The 23,013-nt window shown below is 52.6% G+C and overlaps 1 protein-coding gene across 9 annotated transcripts in view; it reads right to left on the bottom strand.

Annotated features, from left to right (window-relative positions):
• Positions 1–23,013, bottom strand: part of PPFIBP2 (PPFIA binding protein 2) — a 134,296-nt gene that overhangs the window by 16,782 nt on the left and 94,501 nt on the right. For 5 of the 9 annotated variants that reach the window (XM_069740081.1, XM_069740088.1, XM_069740085.1 and 2 more), the window contains 14 exons: positions 18,823–18,934; positions 18,335–18,367; positions 17,326–17,387; positions 15,202–15,277; positions 13,468–13,574; positions 12,790–12,854; positions 12,123–12,191; positions 11,985–12,045; positions 10,950–10,991; positions 9,994–10,135; positions 3,629–3,755; positions 2,499–2,627; positions 1,662–1,812; positions 1,462–1,573 (listed from right to left, as the gene is read on the bottom strand). In XM_069740081.1, the coding sequence (XP_069596182.1) occupies positions 1,462–1,573; positions 1,662–1,812; positions 2,499–2,627; positions 3,629–3,755; positions 9,994–10,135; positions 10,950–10,991; positions 11,985–12,045; positions 12,123–12,191; positions 12,790–12,854; positions 13,468–13,574; positions 15,202–15,277; positions 17,326–17,387; positions 18,335–18,367; positions 18,823–18,934 (1,288 nt within the window). The remainder of the gene's footprint in view (positions 1–1,461; positions 1,574–1,661; positions 1,813–2,498; positions 2,628–3,628; positions 3,756–9,993; positions 10,136–10,949; positions 10,992–11,984; positions 12,046–12,122; positions 12,192–12,789; positions 12,855–13,467; positions 13,575–15,201; positions 15,278–17,325; positions 17,388–18,334; positions 18,368–18,822; positions 18,935–23,013) is intronic. The other 4 variants (XM_069740083.1, XM_069740087.1, XM_069740082.1 and 1 more) reach the window with 3 other exon arrangements.

Raw genomic sequence — 23,013 nt, 5'->3', positions numbered from 1 at the left:
GACACGCTGCTCCCCCACCACAGCCGGCAGACGACACGCTGTCCCCCACCACAGTCGGCAGACAACACGCTGCTCCCCACCACAGCCGGCAGACGACACGCTGCTCCCCCACCACAGCCGGCAGACGACACGCTGTCCCCCACCACAGTCGGCAGACAACACGCTGCCCCCCACCATAGCCGGCAGATGACATGCTGCCCCCCACCACAGCCGGCAGACGAAGACGACACGCTGCCCCCCACCACAGCCGGCAGACGACACGCTGCCCCCCACCACGACTGGCAGACGACACGCTGCCCCCCCACCACAGACGGCAGACCACACGCTGCCCCCATCACAGCCGGCAGACGAAACGCTGCCCCCACCACGACTGGCAGACGACATGCTGCCCCCCCACCACAGCCGGCAGACGACACGCTGCCCCCCACCACAGCCGGCAGACGACACGCTGCCCCCCACCACGGCCGGCAGACGACACGCTGCCCCCATCACAGCCGGCAGACAACACGCTGCCCCCCACCACGGCCGGCAGACTACACATTGCCTCACACCACAGTCGGCAGACGACACGCTGCCCCCCACCACAGCCGGCAGACGACACGCTGCCCCCCACCACGGCCGGCAGACTACACGTTGCCTCCCACCACAGTCGGCAGACAACACGCTGCCTTCCCCCACAGTCGGCAGACGACACGCTGCCCCCCACCACAGCCGGCAAATGACACGAGGCCCCGCACCACAGCCGGTAGACGGTTTGGGACCCCGGCTCACTATCGCCCTGGGCCCAGTGAATCTGTGCATTATACGTCCATGGCGTGGGAGAACAGAAGAACCCCTACAGACCTGAGTGGTTCTGCTAATCAATCCCCTCCGGGGGTCCTCCTCCTAATAGTCACCACAGCCCTTTGTTGTAGAACAGTTTTTCGGGGGGCGCAGCGGCGCTTGGCCAATTAGATGGAGAGTGGTAATGCTGGTGAAGGTGTGAGCACCTTAAAGCAAGTAGTGACAGGACTAATATGTCACCCTGTGTATGCGGAGAAGAGGAGCTTGGATACAAGCACCAAGTGCAGCCCCATTCAGAGCATCTCAGCCGAGTATCCACGTGTGGCACATAGACCCTTTATGAAGTCAGAGCATGCATAACTGTAATTTCCAATTCTTCTGGACAGCGGCTCAGAAGTGACTCTGCCCTTTAAGGCCATATCCACCAACTAAGCAATTTTACCTCTTGAAATTATCTCACCGTTTTGTGTCCACAGCTCCTGTACAGACTCATGCGTATGCATGGTTACGGTATACAAACCCCGTGCAGTCCCATCCTGCAGTCAGGATCCCGTCCATCTATCTCCTCCTTTATACTTATATGCAAGAAATATTGGACAGAAGGAAGGAAGAGCATGGGAGCTGCATACACATAACGGTGGGACACGACTCTTTTTTTCGATCTTAGGATCCACTTACTTGTCACCCACATGTGATCGAGTTGCCCGGATTTCTCCTCTTTTTTGGAGCTGATGGCGCTGATGGCCAGCTGGAGCTTCTTCCGGTGCAGCGGGTGTTTTATGCCCAGTTCCTTTATATTCGGACACAAACATGGTGGTTATTACATCCCTCATCGCTGGGTGACCCCACACCGGCGGCCATGATGACACGTTTCTCACCTTTTCCAGGCTCTGCGGCGTGGCCGTTAGTAACGTGTGCCCCGAGCTCACCCACTGCCGGGCGAACATAACGTATTGTCCCAAACCGAAATCTTCCAGCCAATTACAGACCTGCTCATTACTCCACTGAGCGAACGGGGCGTTATAATCACTGGGGAGGAAACGTTCGGCCGTTAGAGGGGACCAGATCCCGGAATTATCTACCTGCACAGGGTGTATGAGGCGCGCTGGTACGCAGTGACCGGAGCCCAACTGTGCAAGGACCCTGCACGTCCCCTTAAGGTTTGGCTGCTGCAGAATGGACAAAGGGGAGAAGTGATAGTCAATGCCAAACGGGGGAGTGCTGCATGTCAGGGTGGTCCGGGCAGCTGAAGGAGACCGGACCCCATGAGCCTTGCCAACTCTGCACACTCAGGGAGAAACTTCTCCTCCCCACCAGCAGCACGGAACACAAGGGTCTCCACTAAGGACCCCAATCGTGGACTAACCGGAGCCAATGAGGAAAGATAGCGCTGCCTGGGAATGAAAAATATCACAAGCAAAGACCACCCATGAGCCCCTGGACAGAGGGCAGGGGAGATAATATGCTGAAGCCATGGAAATGGCCGGGGGGCAACAGCTCCTTCTGTCCCAGGTGTCATGGTGTCCAGCAGCTCCTTGAAAGGGACCAGATTTTTATTGTTGTCCTTTATGAACGGCCAGGGGGCAATGGCTCCATCTAATAGTAATATCGTAGCCGGCGCCCATCATCAGGGGCTGTGCCCGGTGGGTGACATACCAGCGCTGCCATGTTTTCCAATGCTGTGATATTAGGAATCAGCAGGAAACCTCCATTACCTATTCTTATTGTAAGGGTCCTTGGTTCTGGAGAGTCGGGGTCCGGCCGTCGCTCTCATCCCTCCCCTCTTGAATTCAGACAGTCCTAACTCATCTGTATGGAAGTTTCCGGATGGCGTTCTCCTGATTCTGCAACAAATAATGGATACATGAGCCGCGTGGTAATCACAGCCGGGCCCCACGCGCAGAATAGACGGGCCCCACGCACGCAGCATAGACGGGCCGCACGCACACAGCATAGCCGGGTTCCATGCACGCAGTATAGCCGGGCCCCAGGCACGCAGCATAGACGGGCCCCACGCACGCAGCATAGCCGGGCCCCAGGCACGCAGTATAGCCGGGCCCCACGCACGCAGCATAGACGGGCCCCACGCACGCAGCATAGCCGGGCCCCACGCACGCAGTATAGCCGGGCCCCACGCACGCAGCATAGACGGGCCCCATGCACGCAGTATAGCCGGGCCCCACGCACGCAGCATAGCCGGGCCCCAGGCACGCAGTATAGCCGGGCCCCAGGCACGCAGTATAGCCGGGCCCCACGCACGCAGCATAGACGGGCCCCATGCACGCAGTATAGCCGGGCCCCACGCACGCAGCATAGCCGGGCCCCAGGCACGCAGTATAGCCGGGCCCCAGGCACGCAGTATAGCCGGGCCCCACGCACGCAGCATAGACGGGCCCCATGCACGCAGTATAGCCGGGCCCCACGCACGCAGCATAGACGGGCCGCACGCACGCAGCATAGCCGGGCCCCATGCATGCAGTATAGCCGGGCCCCAGGCACGCAGCATAGACGGGCCGCACGCACGCAGCATAGCCGGGCCCCATGCATGCAGTATAGCCGGGCCCCAGGCACGCAGCATAGACGGGCCCCACGCACGCAGCATAGCCGGGCCCCAGGCACGCAGTATAGCCGGGCCCCACGCACGCAGCATAGCCGGGCCCCATGCACGCAGTATAGCCGGGCCCCACGCACGCAGCATAGACGGGCCGCACGCACGCAGCATAGCCGGGCCCCATGCACGCAGTATAGCCGGGCCCCAGGCACGCAGCATAGACGGGCCCCATGCGCAGCATAGCCAGCATATACATATTACAGGTCTGCATCATGAGAAAAAGACAAAACTTACTTTCCCCAAAACTTTTTGATGCCTTTTGGGCTCTTCTTGCCCTCAGGAGAGAGCGGAGAGTGCGGCCCGGACTCCCCCCCTGAAGAGAGGTCATTAAAGGTGATGTCCAGGTTGTTTTCAGTCTCACCTGTGTGACGAGATATAGTCAGATTGTGAAGCGGCCGCGTCTATAGAGAGAGGAGGATACCGGCGGCTCCTCAGTCACATGTCCTCATAGGACCTGCAGTAACCGCACACAGAGCCCGGTGCTGAGGAGGCGGCACATTCACCATGGACGGATCTGTTATTCCTCCTGACTGCTCCGCACACACATACATTGGGCTCAGCCGAGTGTTCAAAAATATCAAAAGACTGAGCGTCCCTTCCAAACAGAAAGAAAGCTGGTGTGTACAGGAGCGTACGGAGAGCAGCCATCTCCACAGATCACTCTAACGCTATAGACTGAAAACATGAAATATTCTGATATTTGTGTAGAAAGGCTCCCTGACCGAGCAGGATCCTACCTACACATAGAAATGTCAACCATCAGCCCAGGAGAGGAATCACGTTAAACTAAGTTCTCGGCAGAGAGGATCGCCTTGTGGTGGTTGCTGGACCAGATGAATTGGTCAAATTATGCGCTAAGTAGATTTGTTTATACTATTTTCTACAGCAGTAATACAAATCAAATTTCAAAGATTTCATGTTTACCTGCCATAGCAAAGACTTGTTTAGACTCAGTATGTCCTCCTCCTCCCTCCAGTCCCTCTGTCGTCCCTCTTCACCCTCCAGTCCCCCTCTGTCGTCCCCCTTCACCCTCCAGTCCCCCTCTGTTATCCCTCTTCACCCTCCAGTCCCTCTGTCGTCCCTCTTCACCCTCCAGTCCCCCTCTGTCGTCCCCCTCTGTCGTCCCTCTAGTCCCCCTCTGTCGTCCCCCTTCACCCTCCAGTCCCCTCTGTCATCCCTCTTCACCCTCCAGTCCCCCTCTGTCGTCCCCCTTCACCCTCCAGTCCCCCTGTCGTCCCTCTAGTCCCCCTCTGTCGTCCCCCTTCACCCTCCCGTCCCCTCTGTCGTCCCCCTTCACCCTCCAGTCCCCTCTGTTGTCCCCCTTCACCCTCCAGTCCCCTCTGTCGTCCCCCTTCACCCTCCAGTCCCCCTCTATCGTCCCTCCAGTCCCCCTCTGTCATCCCTCTTCACCCTCCAGTCCTCCTGTGTCGTCCCCCTTCACCCTCCAGTCCCCTCTGTCGTCCCCCTTCACCCTCCAGTCCCCTCTGTTGTCCCCCTTCACCCTCCAGTCCCCTCTGTCGTCCCCCTTCACCCTCCAGTCCCCCTCTATCGTCCCTCCAGTCCCCCTCTGTCATCCCTCTTCACCCTCCAGTCCTCCTGTGTCGTCCCCCTCCTCCTCCCTCCAGTCCTCTACCCCCTCCTCCTCCCTCCAGTCCCCCTCTGTCATCCCTCTTCACCCTCCAGTCCCCTCTGTCGTCCCCCTTCACCCTCCAGTCCCCCTTCACCCTCCAGTCCCCCTCTGTCGTCCCTCTAGTCCCCCTTCACTCTCCAGTCCCCTCTGTCGTCCCTCTAGTCCCCCTCTGTCGTCCCCCTTCACTCTCCAGTCCCCTCTGTCGTCCCCCTTCACTCTCCAGTCCCCTCTGTCGTCCCCCTTCACTCTCCAGTCCCCTCTGTCGTCCCCCTTCACCCTCCAGTCCCCCTCTGTCATCCCTCTAGTCCCCCTCTGTCGTCCCCCTTCACTCTCCAGTCCCCTCTGTCGTCCCTCTAGTCCCCCTCTGTCGTCCCCCTTCACTCTCCAGTCCCCTCTGTCGTCCCCCTTCACTCTCCAGTCCCCTCTGTCATCCCCCTTCACTCTCCAGTCCCCTCTGTCGTCCCCCTTCACCCTCCAGTCCCCCTCTGTCGTCCCTCTAGTCCCCCTCTGTCGTCCCCCTTCACTCTCCAGTCCCCTCTGTCGTCCCCCTTCACTCTCCAGTCCCCTCTGTCATCCCCCTTCACCCTCCAGTCCCCCTCTGTCGTCCCCCTTCACCCTCCAGTCCCCTCTGTCGTCCCCCTTCACTCTCCAGTCCCCTCTGTCGTCCCCCTTCACTCTCCAGTCCCCTCTGTCATCCCCCTTCACCCTCCAGTCCCCCTCTGTCGTCCCCCTTCACCCTCCAGTCCCCTCTGTCGTCCCCCTTCACTCTCCAGTCCCCTCTGTTGTCCCCCTTCACCCTCCAGTCCCCCTCTGTGGTCCCTCCAGTCCTCCTCCAGAGTGAACCTCCAGAATCGTTTGGACACAATCGATACATTGCAAATTCTGCTTCTGTACAATTATGGAACATTAATTTTTTGCTGTGGATTTTACCTATTGCGTTTGCCAAATCTGAGGCAAAATACCATCATTAATGTCCATGCAATTACTGCAACGTCTGAGGCCGGATAACTGACGCATTGGACGGCGCCCTGATAAATATGGAGAGATTTCATTCCCAGCTGATGAACACTTGGCTGGGAGATGGGCAGATGGCCAACGACTCGCTGTTAAGTGAAGGCCAACACCTGACACATGGAGATGTCTCGTGTTCCTGGCACCAAAAATCAGTCATTGAGGTCACCGGGGGCCACACAAACAGAACCTCAGCCCAGATATCCAGCAACATTCTACCTTCATAGCTCTGCTCTTAGGGGGATGTCTCCAGACCCCCAGTAGTCTGTACGTTATTGGATGGAGGCAGGGCCGGACTGGCCATTTGGCAATTCTGGCAAATGCCAGAAGGGCCTGTCTGGTCGTGGGCTGCCTTGTCTGCTATGTTGTTAACAGAATCGGTGTTCTTAAGACACTCATACTGTTAAGAGTTGTGATGGAGCACAAAGTCACTGACATCATCACGTACCCCAGCAGGCAACGGGTATCGTTAGAAATATTGGTGTTGTAGTAGTTCTTGCTTTCCTCCATCCAGGGTAATATTAGTAATATATTCCATCTGGTGCTTGGGGACGGGGACAGCATGGGCCTGTGTGATTTTAAATGCCAGAGCTGAATTTCAGTCCCAGTCCGTACCTGGATGGAGGTCATGGCTCCAAGCTAGTGCTGGACCCCCACACAAGGTTGCACTAGTTCCTATTTGGATTCCACATTTCTAATATCTACAGTTTCCCACCTCCAATAATATCCTTCAAGCAAACATCCATGCATTTACCACAAAGTCCTCAAAGAAGCCGAAAGTAAATTAAAATCAAGCACGATCGCGGTAGACAAATGTTTTAGTCAACTGTTCTCCTAAAGTAAAAGTTAGATCAAGAAAACCACATCTAAACCTAGTGACGTTTGTGGTTGTGATGGTCGGGCTATCAGGTTATGGGCCACCTCTAGCTCAGGTTAGGGGCCACCTCTAGCTCAGGTTAGGGGCCACCTCTAGCTCAGGTTAGGGGCCACCTCTAGCTCAGGTTAGGGGCCACCTCTAGCTCAGGTTAGGGGCCACCTCTAGCTCAGGTTAGGGGCCACCTCTAGCTCAGGTTAGGGGCCACATCTAGCTCAGGTTAGGAGCCACCTCTAGCTCAGGTTAGGGGCCACCTCTAGCTCAGGTTAGGGGCCACCTCTAGCTCAGGTTAGGGGCCACCTCTAGCTCAGGTTAGGGGCCACCTCTAGCTCAGGTTAGGGGCCACCTCTAGCTCAGGTTAGGGGCCACCTCTAGCTCAGGTTAGGGCCACCTCTAGCTCAGGTTAGGGGCCACCTCTAGCTCAGGTTAGGGCCACCTCTAGCTCAGGTTAGGGCCACCTCTAGCTCAGGTTAGGAGCCACCTCTAGCTCAGGTTAGGAGCCACCTCTAGCTCAGGTTAGGGGCCACCTCTAGCTCAGGTTAGGGGCCACCTCTAGCTCAGGTTAGGGGCCACTTCTAGCTCAGGTTAGGGGCCACTTCTAGCTCAGGTTAGGGGCCACCTCTAGCTCAGGTTAGGGCCACCTCTAGCTCAGGTTAGGAGCCACCTCTAGCTCAGGTTAGGGGCCACCTCTAGCTCAGGTTAGGGGCCACCTCTAGCTCAGGTTAGGGGCCACCTCTAGCTCAGGTTAGGGGCCACCTCTAGCTCAGGTTAGGGGCCACCTCTAGCTCAGGTTAGGGGCCACCTCTAGCTCAGGTTAGGGGCCACCTCTAGCTCAGGTTAGGGGCCACCTCTAGCTCAGGTTAGGGCCACCTCTAGCTCAGGTTAGGGGCCACCTCTAGCTCAGGTTAGGAGCCACCTCTAGCTCAGGTTAGGGGCCACCTCTAGCTCAGGTTAGGGGCCACCTCTAGCTCAGGTTAGGAGCCACCTCTAGCTCAGGTTAGGAGCCACCTCTAGCTCAGGTTAGGGGCCACCTCTAGCTCAGGTTAGGAGCCACCTCTAGCTCAGGTTAGGAGCCACCTCTAGCTCAGGTTAGGGGCCACCTCTAGCTCAGGTTAGGAGCCACCTCTAGCTCAGGTTAGGGGCCACCTCTAGCTCAGGTTAGGGGCCACCTCTAGCTCAGGTTAGGGGCCACCTCTAGCTCAGGTTAGGAGCCACCTCTAGCTCAGGTTAGGGGCCACCTCTAGCTCAGGTTAGGGGCCACCTCTAGCTCAGGTTAGGGGCCACCTCTAGCTCAGGTTAGGGGCCACCTCTAGCTCAGGTTAGGGGCCACCTCTAGCTCAGGTTAGGGGCCACCTCTAGCTCAGGTTAGGGGCCACCTCTAGCTCAGGTTAGGGGCCACCTCTAGCTCAGGTTAAGGGCCACCTCTAGCTCAGGTTAGGGGCCACCTCTAGCTCAGGTTAGGGGCCACCTCTAGCTCAGGTTAGGGGCCACCTCTAGCTCAGGTTAGGGGCCACCTCTAGCTCAGGTTAGGGGCCACCTCTAGCTCAGGTTAGGGGCCACCTCTAGCTCAGGTTAGGGGCCACCTCTAGCTCAGGTTAGGGGCCACCTCTAGCTCAGGTTAGGGGCCACCTCTAGCTCAGGTTAGGGGCCACCTCTAGCTCAGGTTAGGGGCCACCTCTAGCTCAGGTTAGGGGCCACCTCTAGCTCCGGTTAGGGGCCACCTCTAGCTCCGGTTAGGGGCCACCTCTACCTCAGGTCAGAGTGACCCATCACCAGATAATCTGGTCATCAATGGGTGCCAAAGAAGAAGACAATCCCCATCTAGAGATGACTTTGGAGACAACTTTTCTAGCAGGATCGGCCTGTCCAACGCGGTCCAGGCAAACCAAATGTTGAGCCGTCCACGACCAAAGCAACCAGCTGCGATCACACAAAGTCTAAACTCACAGAAAACTTAAACATTTGCAGCCGAGTAGAAAAAGAGCAAAAATGCCACCGAGATCGGAAAAAAGTCACACGCATGCGGTGTCAACCATTCCAGGTACGGTACCTATTACTGGGGCGCTGGCACTTCTGCTGAAATCTTCACATCAATCCAACAAGAGCACACAAAAGAGAAAAAGCAAAATATGACAATACAGAAATGAAGGTGGTGGAATCCAGAGACGACACCACAGATGGCTGCCGCCTGATCAGCTCCAGCACTGGCAAGGAACACTGAAATATCTGAAGATGCCACAACTGCGCTGGTATATCAGGGGACTACCGTAACAGAGAGACGGAAGGAGGTAAAGATCATGGTGGCGTCTCCTGATCATCTTCCCTAAAGGAACACTAAACACAGAAAAATGTAAAGACATCTCCGCGCTGTCTCCAATAATCTGCACCTCTGTCCTATTTTGGTTCATAATACAATTAAATCTTACAAATGTATAAAGTATCTTCTGTGTCCCATGAGATTGGCCACGTCCTTCTCCTCCTCACTGTCCTGTGTGGTCCTAAGACAACTGCAGCAGGAGCCTCCCCCCTCTGCCTTGTTAGCAAAAGGACAACAGATAACGAAGCCCCACCCACTTCTAAGGGGGTGTGTCTTCAGTCATCTGCAAATTTAATCAATCAGCACATTAACCCTGTTTTCTCTGCAGAAAGTCCACAGGTCTTCGTGTTTCAGATAAATAGTGTGGGTGACTAATTTTCTTGTTACATTTACAAATTAATTTCCTGCTTATTGGCCAATTAAAAAAATATAGAAAATAACCCTTTTTTTAGGAACCTTGCACTGGTACTGGCAGAAATCTTCCTTTGTTCTTCTGGAATAGAAAGTAAAGCTCCTCGGGGGCGGGTCACCACTGGCAGAGGAGGGGCCATATCCAGATCAGACATCACTGAAGAGTGAAGATCTTAGGTCACACACAAGCTCCATTGTGACGCTCTATGGAGGGATGCCGCCATATGAAAACCAAGGGTGGTACAGACTAGTGGCGGTGCCCAGTAGGCGGCCGGCATAGTTTAGGTTCCTCCATAAATCACGGTCTATCGCACGCTGAACATGGTAACGGTTACATAATGAAGGCTGTCACTTACACAGGCTCGGCATTCCGTTTGTGTCACTGTTTATGTGCAAAGCATTCTGGGATGCAGGTTTCCGGTAGCCGTCGTGTGACCCGTTGGGAGTGGAGCGGGACAGTTTTCCCGGTAAGGTCTGGTACCTGGGATCTGCTTTACTCTGACATGGACAAAGGACTGGTTAGACCCCTACACAGAATATACGTGCACATAGAAAACAATGCAGAAATAACAATAATCCTCAAGATTCCGCTCTGATTGGCGGCTGATGGCACCTTGTTTTGGTAGCCTTGCTCCCCCCCAATGCGGGAAGGTGGTGGCCCCAGCTATGGGCGAGGTGTGGGATGGTGGTCGGAAGGTGCAGACTTCAGGCAAAACTGATTTCCTGCTCCTTGTTCCACCTCGTGCAGGGCTGGAGTGGGTGGAGCATGACACAAAGCTCCTCCCCTTGATGTTTGATCATGCTCCGCCCACTCACACCTCAATATCAGTTTTGCCCGGAGTGATCCCTAACATTTCTATTGTGATCACAAAAACTAAAAAACGTAAAAAAGTTACAAAATTTTGCCAAATACAGTTTAGCATGGCCAGGGGCGACCCATAGGGGGGCAGCACTCCACCACCAAGTACTGAATACTGGTTTTAGAAAAATTGAAATGGCGCACCACTACCACCACTTCCCAAGTGGATGCAGCAGCAACAGAGGTGGAGAGGGGTGGGATACCATTTCTTAAGGGGCTTCATCCCCAATTTACATCAATGGAAAAAACTAAAGCCGATAAACCCCTGATGCACAAATAATATATTTATACTGTATTAAATATGACGCCTGATATTTGGGTGGCTGGATGATTAGTAGGATGAAGGTGACCGACCGCACAGACAAACAGGACGGTAAATCGTTATTTGCAAACTACAAAACATCAGACACAAAGTTTCATTAATGAGACAAGAAGTTTTAATGAAGTTAATACCTCGGGTGTTACAACAGGCTCTGAGATTTCCCCATCCGCATGCTACACAGTGTCAAGACGTAAGGGAAAAGGACACCAAACGGTTAGTAAGTGCAAAAACAAAGGCAGTGAACGGTTAGAATAAAAGACATCAACGGCAATTAACCCTTTTACTCCTTAGGACCTTTGTAGGACACTTCTACATTTAAGTTCTGCGATATAACGACATATCTCTATTGTGACCATAAAGCTATATATTTGGGGAATAACCCTTTAATGATGGTTTAGAAAAGATTGATCTGTCCTAAACTCTCATTGGTGGCTCCTTGGTGAGGAGCTCCCAGAACTCATCCTACTTGATGTAGGGTCATGATCTAACATGTATGAATCCTCCAATGGATTGCAAACACTGGTCATGCAGGAGAATATGTGCCCCCATCAGAAATTAGGACATTTATATTAGACGTGCACACCGATTACTAATTATATCAGATATAAGAATCTGTAAATGTAATATACAATTTGCCAATTATAAAAATCATGCAAGCCCTAAAGACGTTTCCTCAAATTCACTTTCACAAGTATACACCACACAAAGCACACACCATATATTAATATTTTATGATTCCTATGCCAAAAAACAGAAATGATATTGTTTTGATAACTTACATTTAACCCCTGCAAAACCAGTTTTCAACCCTCAGGATCATAAGGTTGAAGATTTTATTTGTAGATGAACTGATCGTGGCTTTATGATTTTAGATATTTACATGCCCATATCTTCGGCAATCCAAAATGTATTTCAATACTGTTGACTGTACAATTATGTTCAACAATTAGGGACCGCCATGGGGTCTAAAATCATGCAAGGGTATTATTAGTTTCCAGTGGGAATGGTTCTCAATGGTATGTATTATACTTATGGTTATTCGGAATTGGATTTACACAGGTTCTAAAATATATCCTGCAATACATAGTTTAACCAAGTTTCACAGAACTGCAAACTTCTCTAAATGAACACTCAGTCCTACATTGCTGATGAGAAGATTATTGTACCTTTTCCATAGATCCACTTTGCAAATCCTCCAAGCTGGTGGACAGTAGTCGGGGTTGGACTCTATTGAGGAACATTTTTTTTGTTAAAACGATTTCCGTAAAGAATAAAATCCATTACTGATATACAAGATTTCTCACCTATTTCTGGTCTCTAAGTTTTCTTCTTGCAGAGAGATTACATTTTCTGGCGGTACAGGAGTACTAATCCTGTAATGAATATAGGTTTTAAATGGACAACTCTTGGGGCTATACTGGAGATTCAGAAACTTTACAAACTTCTGACTTTGCAGTAATTTTTTCACACCTGCCTAAGACTTTTGCACAGTGCTTCATATATTTGACTTCTCTATAACAAAAGCTTGTTATAAAGGTTGATGAAAAAGCTGCTGCTGTGTTATAACCGGGCTGTAAAACATCATCTGAGTTTGCTGGGCACAAGGTTTGCAGCCGCAGTTAAGATTACGAACTCAGCAGATGCGTTCTGCAACTCATCATCCTGTTCTAATAAGGCGACATGGCCGCTTGTCACATTACTGAGCGCTATGTTTGTATTATAGTACACGGAGGGCAATCGATATAAATGGACTACTGATGGCCATTCACAGCCAGGTCCTGAACCCAGCCTAACCTCTTAAAGGGGATGTCCGGAAGTAGAAATACACGGTCACATGGTTTAAGAATCAGCACCACTTGCATCTCTAAGTTCTGTATTTAGTCCCCCGTCCCCGTGTAAGACCCCTAGGGTGAGTAAGAATTTCTCACGCCTCCATCGCTCTACCACCATAGTCTCGTCTTCCATTCTTACCCATTTTCCAAGATGTTTTGAGGAGGCGACGTTGGCGCAGTTGGGGATGACACAGTTGAGTTCACCTACAAGACAGAAAAAACCTCATAAGGAATTAATGGCCGTCATTTCTGACAAGTCTGCTCCTGATATATAAAGCCTATGTGTGTGTCGATATGGAGGCCTAGATTACAATCTCCTAATAGAAAGCACGAGCACAGTGATGGATAGCTAATACCAGGCTAAACACAGATGGGCGACAGAAAAATCATCTTCATGAGAACCAAGATGGCCGACAGGAAGCAGCTATACAACCACTTCCTGCCACAAAAAAACTGAAACTGCACCTCCAGGCACAAAAAAACCCCACTTTATTTTAGATTTCTTCCTGTAGACTAGTCTGGATTGCATTTTTTATGACAGGAAGCAGTGATGTGGCAGCTTCCTGTCGGCCATATTGGTTTCCATGAGGCCTATTTCTCTGTCACACCGTCATGTCTCTTTCCACAGGTGCCGGGACCGTTACAAGTGGCCGGGCAAAATTGAATGTCTGTGCTTGGCAACAGTCCAGAATTTGCGGCTAGAAGTGGCAGAGCTTCACCCAGACCATGGCCAGAGTAGGCGTTTTGGGAGAGGTCCCAGGCATTGGTGGGACTTACAGTTTACACATTAGTAAGTACCACATTTAGGCCTCATCACCTCCGACTTTAGTAACTCCATCGACTGGTTATTCTTTGGAATCAGTTTCTTGATGGTGGACTCCACCTCGTCCTCGCTGCCGGCAGACAGGATTCGTTCTGAAGAGCCTGTTGGGAAGGTTTGAAGACCATTACATGTTTAGGACACTCAGATCCTAATTTTCTTCAAGGGTGAATTTGATGATGCTCCTTGCACTTGGCACGATCCCGGGGTCTTGTCCAGGCCCCTCTACCAGTGGTACAGATCTGGCCAGGATCTAACCTCATACCAGGCCCAAGCTTCTCTGATCCACATCCACTATGACAACACTTCCTGCCTGGCGTTCAATATATATATTTTTTTTACGTGAATTATGTAAATCCAAATCATGATCCCAAACAAATGCACATGAAAAAGCTTTAATGTGGCTGGTGATTTGGCTCTACACCAATGACCCCCAGGACTAAAGCAGATGACAAGAAGTGTTATCATGGGGACACAGCGACTGAGCAGCCCAAACACTGCTAAATCCACATGACGAAGGGGAAAAGTTTTCTGAACGCGATTGCAACAGAATGGAGCGCCATATAGGAACGATATAGGAATGCTGTATTCTGTATTGAAAGAGAACACCACATCAATGTCCGTACAGCGCTATGGAACATGCTGGCGCTATGGAGGCAAATAATCTCTGGAAAAAATAATACTGGAGATTCAAACTTCCATTTCCAAGATGGAGTGGGGCGGTGGAAATCACCAAGTGTCTTCGGCGGCAAGTATTTGGCAATAAGACCCGGACCCCCATAAACTCCCATAGTCAGCCAGCATTTGGCCACAAGACCCAGACCCCCATAAAGTCCCATAGTCAGCCAGCATTTGGCCACAAGACCTGGACCTCCATAAAGTCCCATAGTCAGCCAGCATTTGGCCACAACACCCGGACCTCCATAAAGTCCCATAGTCAGCCAGCATTTGGCCACAAGACCCGGACCCTCAAAAAGTCCCATAGTCAGCCAGCATTTGGCCACAACACCCGGACCCCCATAAACTCCCATAGTCAGCCAGCATTTGGCCACAAGACCCGGACCCCCATAAAGTCCCATAGTCAGCCAGCATTTGGCCACAAGACCCGGACCCATTATCAGATCCCCATAGAATCCCATGGTTAGCCCATCTTGACCACCTGTCAATTGACTTCTTTGGGGAAAGTAGCCCTCCTGAACCAGCAAACTAAGGGTCATCAGGACCTTGATGGATAGTAGTCTCAGAACGGACCTGCACAAGTTTGTAAGACAAATTCTGAGTTCAGAAAATCAAAGTCATTTAGGGATTCCTGAATTGTGGACCCCAAAATAGTCAGAATGGGGGGGTACCTTGTCCCACTGCAAAGTATCATAGACCCTTAATAGCTTTGGTCCTAAATGGTTCAATGGGACCTTTCGCGCCATGGTGCAACCCCGACCCCGCTATAGCTTCCTCTCTGTCCACCAGCACCATACCGCGGCAGGGAGACCGTACATGAGCCTCATCTCGCGGAAGAATCCACAAGGAAGAATCCGTGTAAAACTGTAAATTACAAATGTACCAAAGAGGTTGTGACTAATATTTTGTGGGAGCCACAAATGCCACCTTCGGCTGGTCTGGTCAAGGGGTTGGCACTCATGTTAGGCATCCTTGCCCTATGGCACAAGGGCTGCCTGTGACTCCAGATGGGTGGCACTAATACGAAGTGATCTAATATGTGCCGCCACTCACCATGAGTTGCCATCACAAAGTTCTTCACCCGTCTGTACTGGTTTAGGAGCATGGTGAGTTCCTCAATTCGGAGGTCCTAAAAGGCAAATGAAAAATACACAGCCGTTCACATAGCAGACAGATGACCGTGAGAAGACGGCGCCGTGTCAAGAAAGAGTAAAATGTTATAAAAGTATTTAATTTTGACATGTTTTATAAAAAATCTGCATTTTATCCTTATGGCCGGTTTGCGTCTCGGTTTCCTGGAGGTTTTACCTTAAGGCCGTCCCCGGGGATAGTGGAGGGCTGTCCATAGGGGAACCATGACAAGGCATAGTGATGCAGGTAGCTGCAGTCAGGGTAAGATATAGTTAACAACTTGGGAACAGCCCATATAGTGGGAGGGGTTAGATCAGATAAAAAGGGGAAGCACTTCCTAGCGGGAAGGAAGTCTCTGACAGTGTTAGTAGCGACAGGTTCAAGGTCGTCAGATGAATAAGCGCCAAAGGGTACTATCAGTTTCAAGTTTCTCAAACAGTATGAGGACCTCTGAAGTTTCGTGCAGATCCCGGGGTGGTCCAGGGCCTAGAAGAGGCTTCGAAGTCCATGACTCTTTCTCCCCTAAGTTGAAGAGGTTGGACGAGTCACAGAAGGAGGGAAAGATGGTGGGCCTCAGAAAAGCTATGTCGGATAGAAAACCCCTGGATCCAACAGAAGCTGTTGAGGAGCGGGCGGTTTGGGCACAACGGAGGCGAGATCTGGTTGCGTACCGGGCAAAGGGAACACCAATCAGGGGCCTCGGTCTCATACTGTATGCCGCAGCCAAGTGTATCTGAACTGCACGGTAAAACTGACTTTTGAACCGGATGAAATGTCTCCCGTCGTGTGTACAGTTGTATCCGATCCCAAGGACGGGGAGGTAACAAGGACTCTGAACAACAAGTGAGCACAGAACGAACCCCACAACACAACACACGGCAGGGCCCTGTCTAGAAAAGGGGCTTCAGGGTGAATAGAAGTCTGAACCAGCCCACAGCACCGGCCCGGCCCCCTTCAGCCTCTCAAGAGCTAATGAGGGCATTTATATAATGGCTGCCATGTACGGGACTCTGTGCCATCCTACAAGATGCCAACCACCGAATACCAGACCTAAAACAACAGCTGTAGCTGTGAAACCACCAGAAAGCCACTCCGGAGCGAAGAGTTCATGGCTCACAGCTCAGATGTTTCCAGGGCCGTCCTGTGCCAGAACAGACGCCACGTGTTCCCTCTCTCCACGGCTGCCAAGTCCATGGAAGAACAGAGTAAAGTCATGCACGGTTTAAAGTGTCCGCTCCACCGAAAAAGGCTGGGGTAGAAGAAACAGTAGAAGGCTGGGAAGGTGCCAGGCACAGCGTTAGTCGCCAAGTACAGCGTCAGGCACAGCGACAATCGGCAGGTACAGCGTCAGTCGGCAGGTACAGCGTCAGTAACCAGGTACAGCGTCAGTCGCCAGGTACAGCGTCAGGCACAGCATCAGTCAGGTACAGCGACAGTCGCCAGGTAAAGCGTCAGGCACAGCGTCAGTCGTCAGGCACAGCATTCGGCGCCAATATTCTGACACATACTTTTGATTATAACTATGGCCGATGTCCACGTCACAGTCCCTCCGTCTGTTGTTTCTTGGATTCTCGGACTTTTATCTACCCCATATTTCGTGAGTACAGCGTTTATTCCACAAGGATACATTGTACATTAATCAGTATTCTTCATAATTTGGGGTATGAGCAGCTCAGGCCAAAGAACAGGGGGAGACCTCCCGAAGTCCCAAACAGCGGGCAAATCTCCTGTGCACCATTGAAGCCCCTGATATCTCCCGGAAAGCAGCAAGACCAGGAGACTTATTGTCCGCATTTATCATCACTTTTGAAAAACGAAGAAAAGTTGCCCATTTTTCCGCCACAGTGGTACACAGCGCGGTCAGTGGAGGTGCCGAACACCCGCTGATCCAACATCTGAGTCCTGAACAACTTCTTATAGAAATCAACAGGTGCAGAAAGTGGGAAATCTAAAGAATCTGGTGGAGATTCACAGCAAAGATCAATCTTAAAAACAAACAGAACCCGACCGCCGTCATCCGCGTCCCCTGGACAGCGCCGCTCTCACCTTCTCATCGTTGGCCGCCAGTAACGTCTCCATTCCCAACTTTAGCCTCTGGACTTCTTGATCTGCAGGGCAGAAAATCACATTAATAATGATGTCACCTGGTTTTTTTTATATATATAGTTTTTTTATGATTGTCGGTTTCCATTCCGGTCACATGATTAGGTTTGCAGAAAGCGCAGATTTGTAACACGAAGCGCGCGTGGTGCGGAGAACCCGAGCGGTGACTATTCCTACAGATCCAGGCCTATCGGGATCAGAAGCGCGTGGTACTGCAGGTGGCCACAACTATCTGACATAATGAGGGGTCCTAAGGGGGCGGTCTGTACAGTGTGGACGTCTTCTGAGGGGGATCAATCTATAAGAAAACCTGTGGCCCCTGCCCATTCATTTAAGGAGACGCAGTACTACATTTCTCCTCTAGTGGTCACTGCAGGGAAAATGAGCGGCTGACAGTATCCCCCCGGCCCGATCAGCTGCATTGGACTTCACACTGGAGAGGACCCCCTTAAATTTGACACATACAGTTACCCTAAAGTAACAGACCTGGGGCATCTATATCACCCTAGCCTTAACCTTAGAATGATTGCCCCTGGTGGGCCGGAGAAAACTGGAAATAAAAAGTACCTTTTTTTTACTTTTTTTTTTTTTTTTTTTTATATGCTGCCGTTTTTTACGTTTGTAAAAAAATAAAACTACCGGAATAAGTGACCAGAATTTCCTTTATATGTGAAATGGAAAGAAAATATTAAATGTTAAAACAAATCACCCCAGGAAAAAAGGCAAAAATAAAAGGCGGCAATTCAGAGGCGACAATCAGAGGGGATTAATCCAATCTTGACACACACAGAGCAACCAGACAGCGACCCCCCAGGATCGGAGACCACCATAAATCCCGTGATTCGCGGAGGTTAGCCGTCTGTGTGCTGCTAGCGATCAGGGAAAGGTTATTGCAACAATGTAGCGTTACAGACGACAGGGGGGACACGAAGGAAGAAGGACCATGGCTTACTTTTCTCTTTTATCCTCCTCTTAAATATTTCTTCTAGGGGACGGGAAGAAGTAAAGAAAGCAAAATAACGCAGTTACTCTCTGTAGGATGGAGGCATCGCTTACTCCTACTAAGCAGAGGGCGTGCACACTTCTGCAACCAACACCTGCATTGGCCAACTGCTTCTAACATACAAAATGAAGCCATTGTTAAAAGACTCTAGACTAGAGCTGTCCTTCCGTTTGTGTGTACGCAGCTCCTGCACACGGCTATGTGTCTCCATAGTTACAGTGTGATCCTGACGCCATACTCCCGGCCGTCGCCCCAACCTCGTCCTAAAGTGCGTTCAATAGGCGGCCAAGATAAAGATAAAGGTGAGATCAGCCAGGGGTCGTGTGTGGTCTGCAGCCATGGAGCCGCATGGCTCTGCTCAGGAGCTGTATACACAGGACAGCGGGGGACTTTCAGGTTCTCCTTTGCATCTCTTGGTCTCTGCCGTCACTTATTACCTCGTTCTGAAGATTCATTTTGTGCGATTGTTTTGGAGGAGATGTGGCTCTGTAAGCGCTCAATTTCTGCGTCTTTCAAAGCCAGCTGCTCCTGGAGTTGTGCGATCTCCGCCTAATAGGAAAAGTAAGAAAATGTCAGAAAACCGGATTCTGCCACAAGAGAACTTACAGGGTCAATCTGCCAGAAAAAGTGTTAGTGGGAAACAAAGATGTGAAATGTTAAAGCACGACCACCACCACGCCAAGCACGACCATGCCGAGCACAACCACCACCACGCCGAGCACAACCACCACCACGCCGAGCACGACCACCACCACACCGAGCACAACCACGCCGAGCACGACCACCACCATGCCGAGCACGACCACCACCACGCCGAGCACAACCACCACCACGCCGAGCACAACCACCGCCACGGCGAGCACAACCACCACCACGCCGAGCACAACCACCACCACGCCAAGCACGACCACTACCACACCGAGCACGACCACCACCACGCCGAGCACAACCACCACCACGCCGAGCACAACCACCACCACGCCGAGCACAACCACCACGCCGAGCACGACCATCGCCACGCCAAGCACGACCACTACCACGCCGAGCACGACCACCACCACCCAGAGCACGACCACGCCGAGCATGACCACTACCCTGCCGAGCACGACCACCACCATACCGAGCACGACCACCACCACCCAGAGCACGACCACCACCACCCAGAGCACGACCACCACCACCCAGAGCACGACCACCACCACCCAGAGCACGACCACGCCGAGTACGACCACGCCGAGCACGACCACCACCATGCCGAGCACGACCACCACCATGCCAAGCACGACCACGCCGAGCACAACCACCACCATGCCGAGCACGACCACCACCATGCCGAGCACGACCACCACCACCCAGAGCACCACCACCACGCCGAGCACGACCACCACCATGCCGAGCACGACCACCACCACGCCGAGCACAACCACCGCCACGCCGAGCACAACCACCACCACGCCGAGCACAACCACCACCACGCCAAGCACGACCACTACCCGCCGAGCACGACCACCACCACGCCGAGCACAACCACCACCACGCCGAGCACAACCACCACCACGCCGAGCACGACCATCGCCACGCCGAGCACGACCATCGCCACGCCGAGCACAACCACCACCACGCCGAGCACAACCACCACCACGCCGAGCACAACCACCACCACGCCGAGCACAACCACCACCACGCCGAGCACGACCATCGCCACGCCAAGCACGACCACTACCATGCCGAGCACGACCACCACCACCCAGAGCACGACCACGCCGAGCATGACCACTACCCTGCCGAGCACGACCACCACCATACCGAGCACGACCACCACCACCCAGAGCACGACCACCACCACCCAGAGCACGACCACCACCACCCAGAGCACGACCACGCCGAGTACGACCACGCTGAGCACGACCACCACCATGCCGAGCACGACCACCACCATGCCGAGCACGACCATCACCATGCCAAGCACGTCCACCACCATGCCAAGCACGTCAACCACCACCCAGAGCACGACCACGCCGAGCATGACCACCACCACCCAGAGCACGACCATCACCATGCCGAGCACGACCACCACCATGCCGAGCACGACCACCACCATGCCAAGCACGACCACGCCGAGCACAACCACCACCATGCCGAGCACGACCACCACCACCCAGAGCACCACCACCACGCCGAACACGACCACCACGATGCCGAGCACAACCACCACCACGCCGAGCACAACCACCACCACCCAGAGCACGACCACCACCACCCAGAGCACGACCACGCCGAGCATGACCACTACCATGCCGAGCACGACCACCACCATACCGAGCACGACCACCACCACCCAGAGCACGACCACCACCACCCAGAGCACGACCACCACCACCCAGAGCACGACCACGCCGAGCATGACCACCACCATGCCGAGCACGACCACCACCATGCCGAGCACGACCACCACCATGCCAAGCACGTCCACCACCATGCCAAGCACATCAACCACCACCCAGAGCACGACCACGCCGAGCATGACCACCACCACCCAGAGCACGACCATCACCATGCCGAGCACGACCACCACCATGCCGAGCACGACCACCACCATGCCAAGCACGACCACGCCGAGCACAACCACCACCATGCCGAGCACGACCACCACCATGCCGAGCACGACCACGCCGAGCACGACCACGCCGAGCACGACCACAACCACGCCAAGCACACCCACCACCACGCCGAGCACAACCATCGCCACGTCGAGCACAACCACAACCATCCAGAGCACGACCACCACCACACAGAGCACAACCAACACCACACCAAGCACGACCACAGCCACACAGAGCACGACCACCACCACGCAGAGCACGACCACCACCATACCGAGCACAACCAACACCAAACCGAGCACGACCACAGCCATACAAAGCACGACCACCACGCCGAGCACGACCACCACCACGCCGAGCACGACCACCACCACGCTGAGCATGACCACCACCACACCGAGCATGACCACTACACCGAGCACAATGAGCATGATCACTATACAGAGCATGACCGCCATACAGAGCATGACCACCATAGAGCGTGATCACCATACAGAGCACGACCACCACCACCCAGAGCACGACCACCACTACACCGAGCACAATGAGCATGATCACTATACAAAGCATGACCACCATACAGAGAATGACCGCTATACAGAGCATGACCGCTATACAGAGAATGACCGCTATACAGAGCATGACCACTATACAGAGCATGACCACTATACAGAGCATGACCACTATACAGAGCATGACCGCTATATAGAGCATGATCGCTAAACAGAGCATGATCACCATCAAGAGCATGATCACCATCAAGAGCATGATCACTATACAGAGCATGATCACTATACAGAGCATGATCACTATACAGAGCATGATCGCTATACAGAGCATGACCGCTATACAGAGCATGACCGCTATACAGAGCATGACCGCTATACAGAGCATGATCGCTATACAGAGCATGATAACTATACAGAGCATGATCACTATACAGAGCATGATCACTATACAGAGCATGATCACTATACAGAGCATGATCACTATACAGAGCATGATCACTATACAGAGCATGATCACTATACAGAGCATAATCACTATACAGAGCATGATCACTATACAGAGCATGATCACTATACAGAGCATGATCACTATACAGAGTATGATCACTATACAGAGCATGATCACTATACAGAGCATGACCGCTACACAGAGCATGACCGCTATACAGAGCATGACCGCTATACAGAGCATGATCGCTATACAGAGCATGATCGCTATACAGAGCATGACCGCTATACAGAGCATGACCGCTATACAGAGCATGACCGCTATACAGAGCATGACCGCTATACAGAGCATGATCGCTATAGAGAGCATGACCGCTATAGAGAGCATGACCGCTACACAGAGCATGACCGCTATACAGAGCATGACCGCTATACAGAGCATGATCGCTATAGAGAGCATGACCGCTATAGAGAGCATGACCGCTACACAGAGCATGACCGCTACACAGAGCATGACCGCTATACAGAGCATGATCACTATACAGAGCATGATCACTATACAGAGCATGATCACTATACAGAGCATGACCGCTACACAGAGCATGACCGCTATACAGAGCATGATCACTATACAGAGCATGATCACTATACAGAGCATGACCGCTACACAGAGCATGATCACTATGCAGAGCATGACCACTACACAGAGCATGACCACTACACAGAGCATGACCGCTACACAGAGCATGACCGCTACACAGAGCATGACCGCTACACAGAGCATGATCACTATAGAGAGCATGATCACTATAGAGAGCATGATCACTATACAGAGCATGACTGCTATACCGAGCACAATGAGCATGACAGCTATACAGAGCGCGACCACTGTATGTATCACAGAGAGCATGAACATTACACACAGCATAGCCACTACATAGAAGATGACCGGAATGAGCTCTACACAGAGGCTTCTTTACAATGGCATATGAGCAGTGTAGCCGAGGGGAAGGCGGTAGTGATGAGCGAATGAGCGCAGAGAACTATTTATCCGAGTATCTTGGGCGTG

Source organism: Ranitomeya imitator, chromosome 9 (assembly GCF_032444005.1).
Source record: "Ranitomeya imitator isolate aRanImi1 chromosome 9, aRanImi1.pri, whole genome shotgun sequence".
Taxonomy (NCBI): Eukaryota; Metazoa; Chordata; class Amphibia; order Anura; family Dendrobatidae; genus Ranitomeya; species Ranitomeya imitator.
This window is presented reverse-complemented; position numbering and strand designations above follow the sequence as displayed.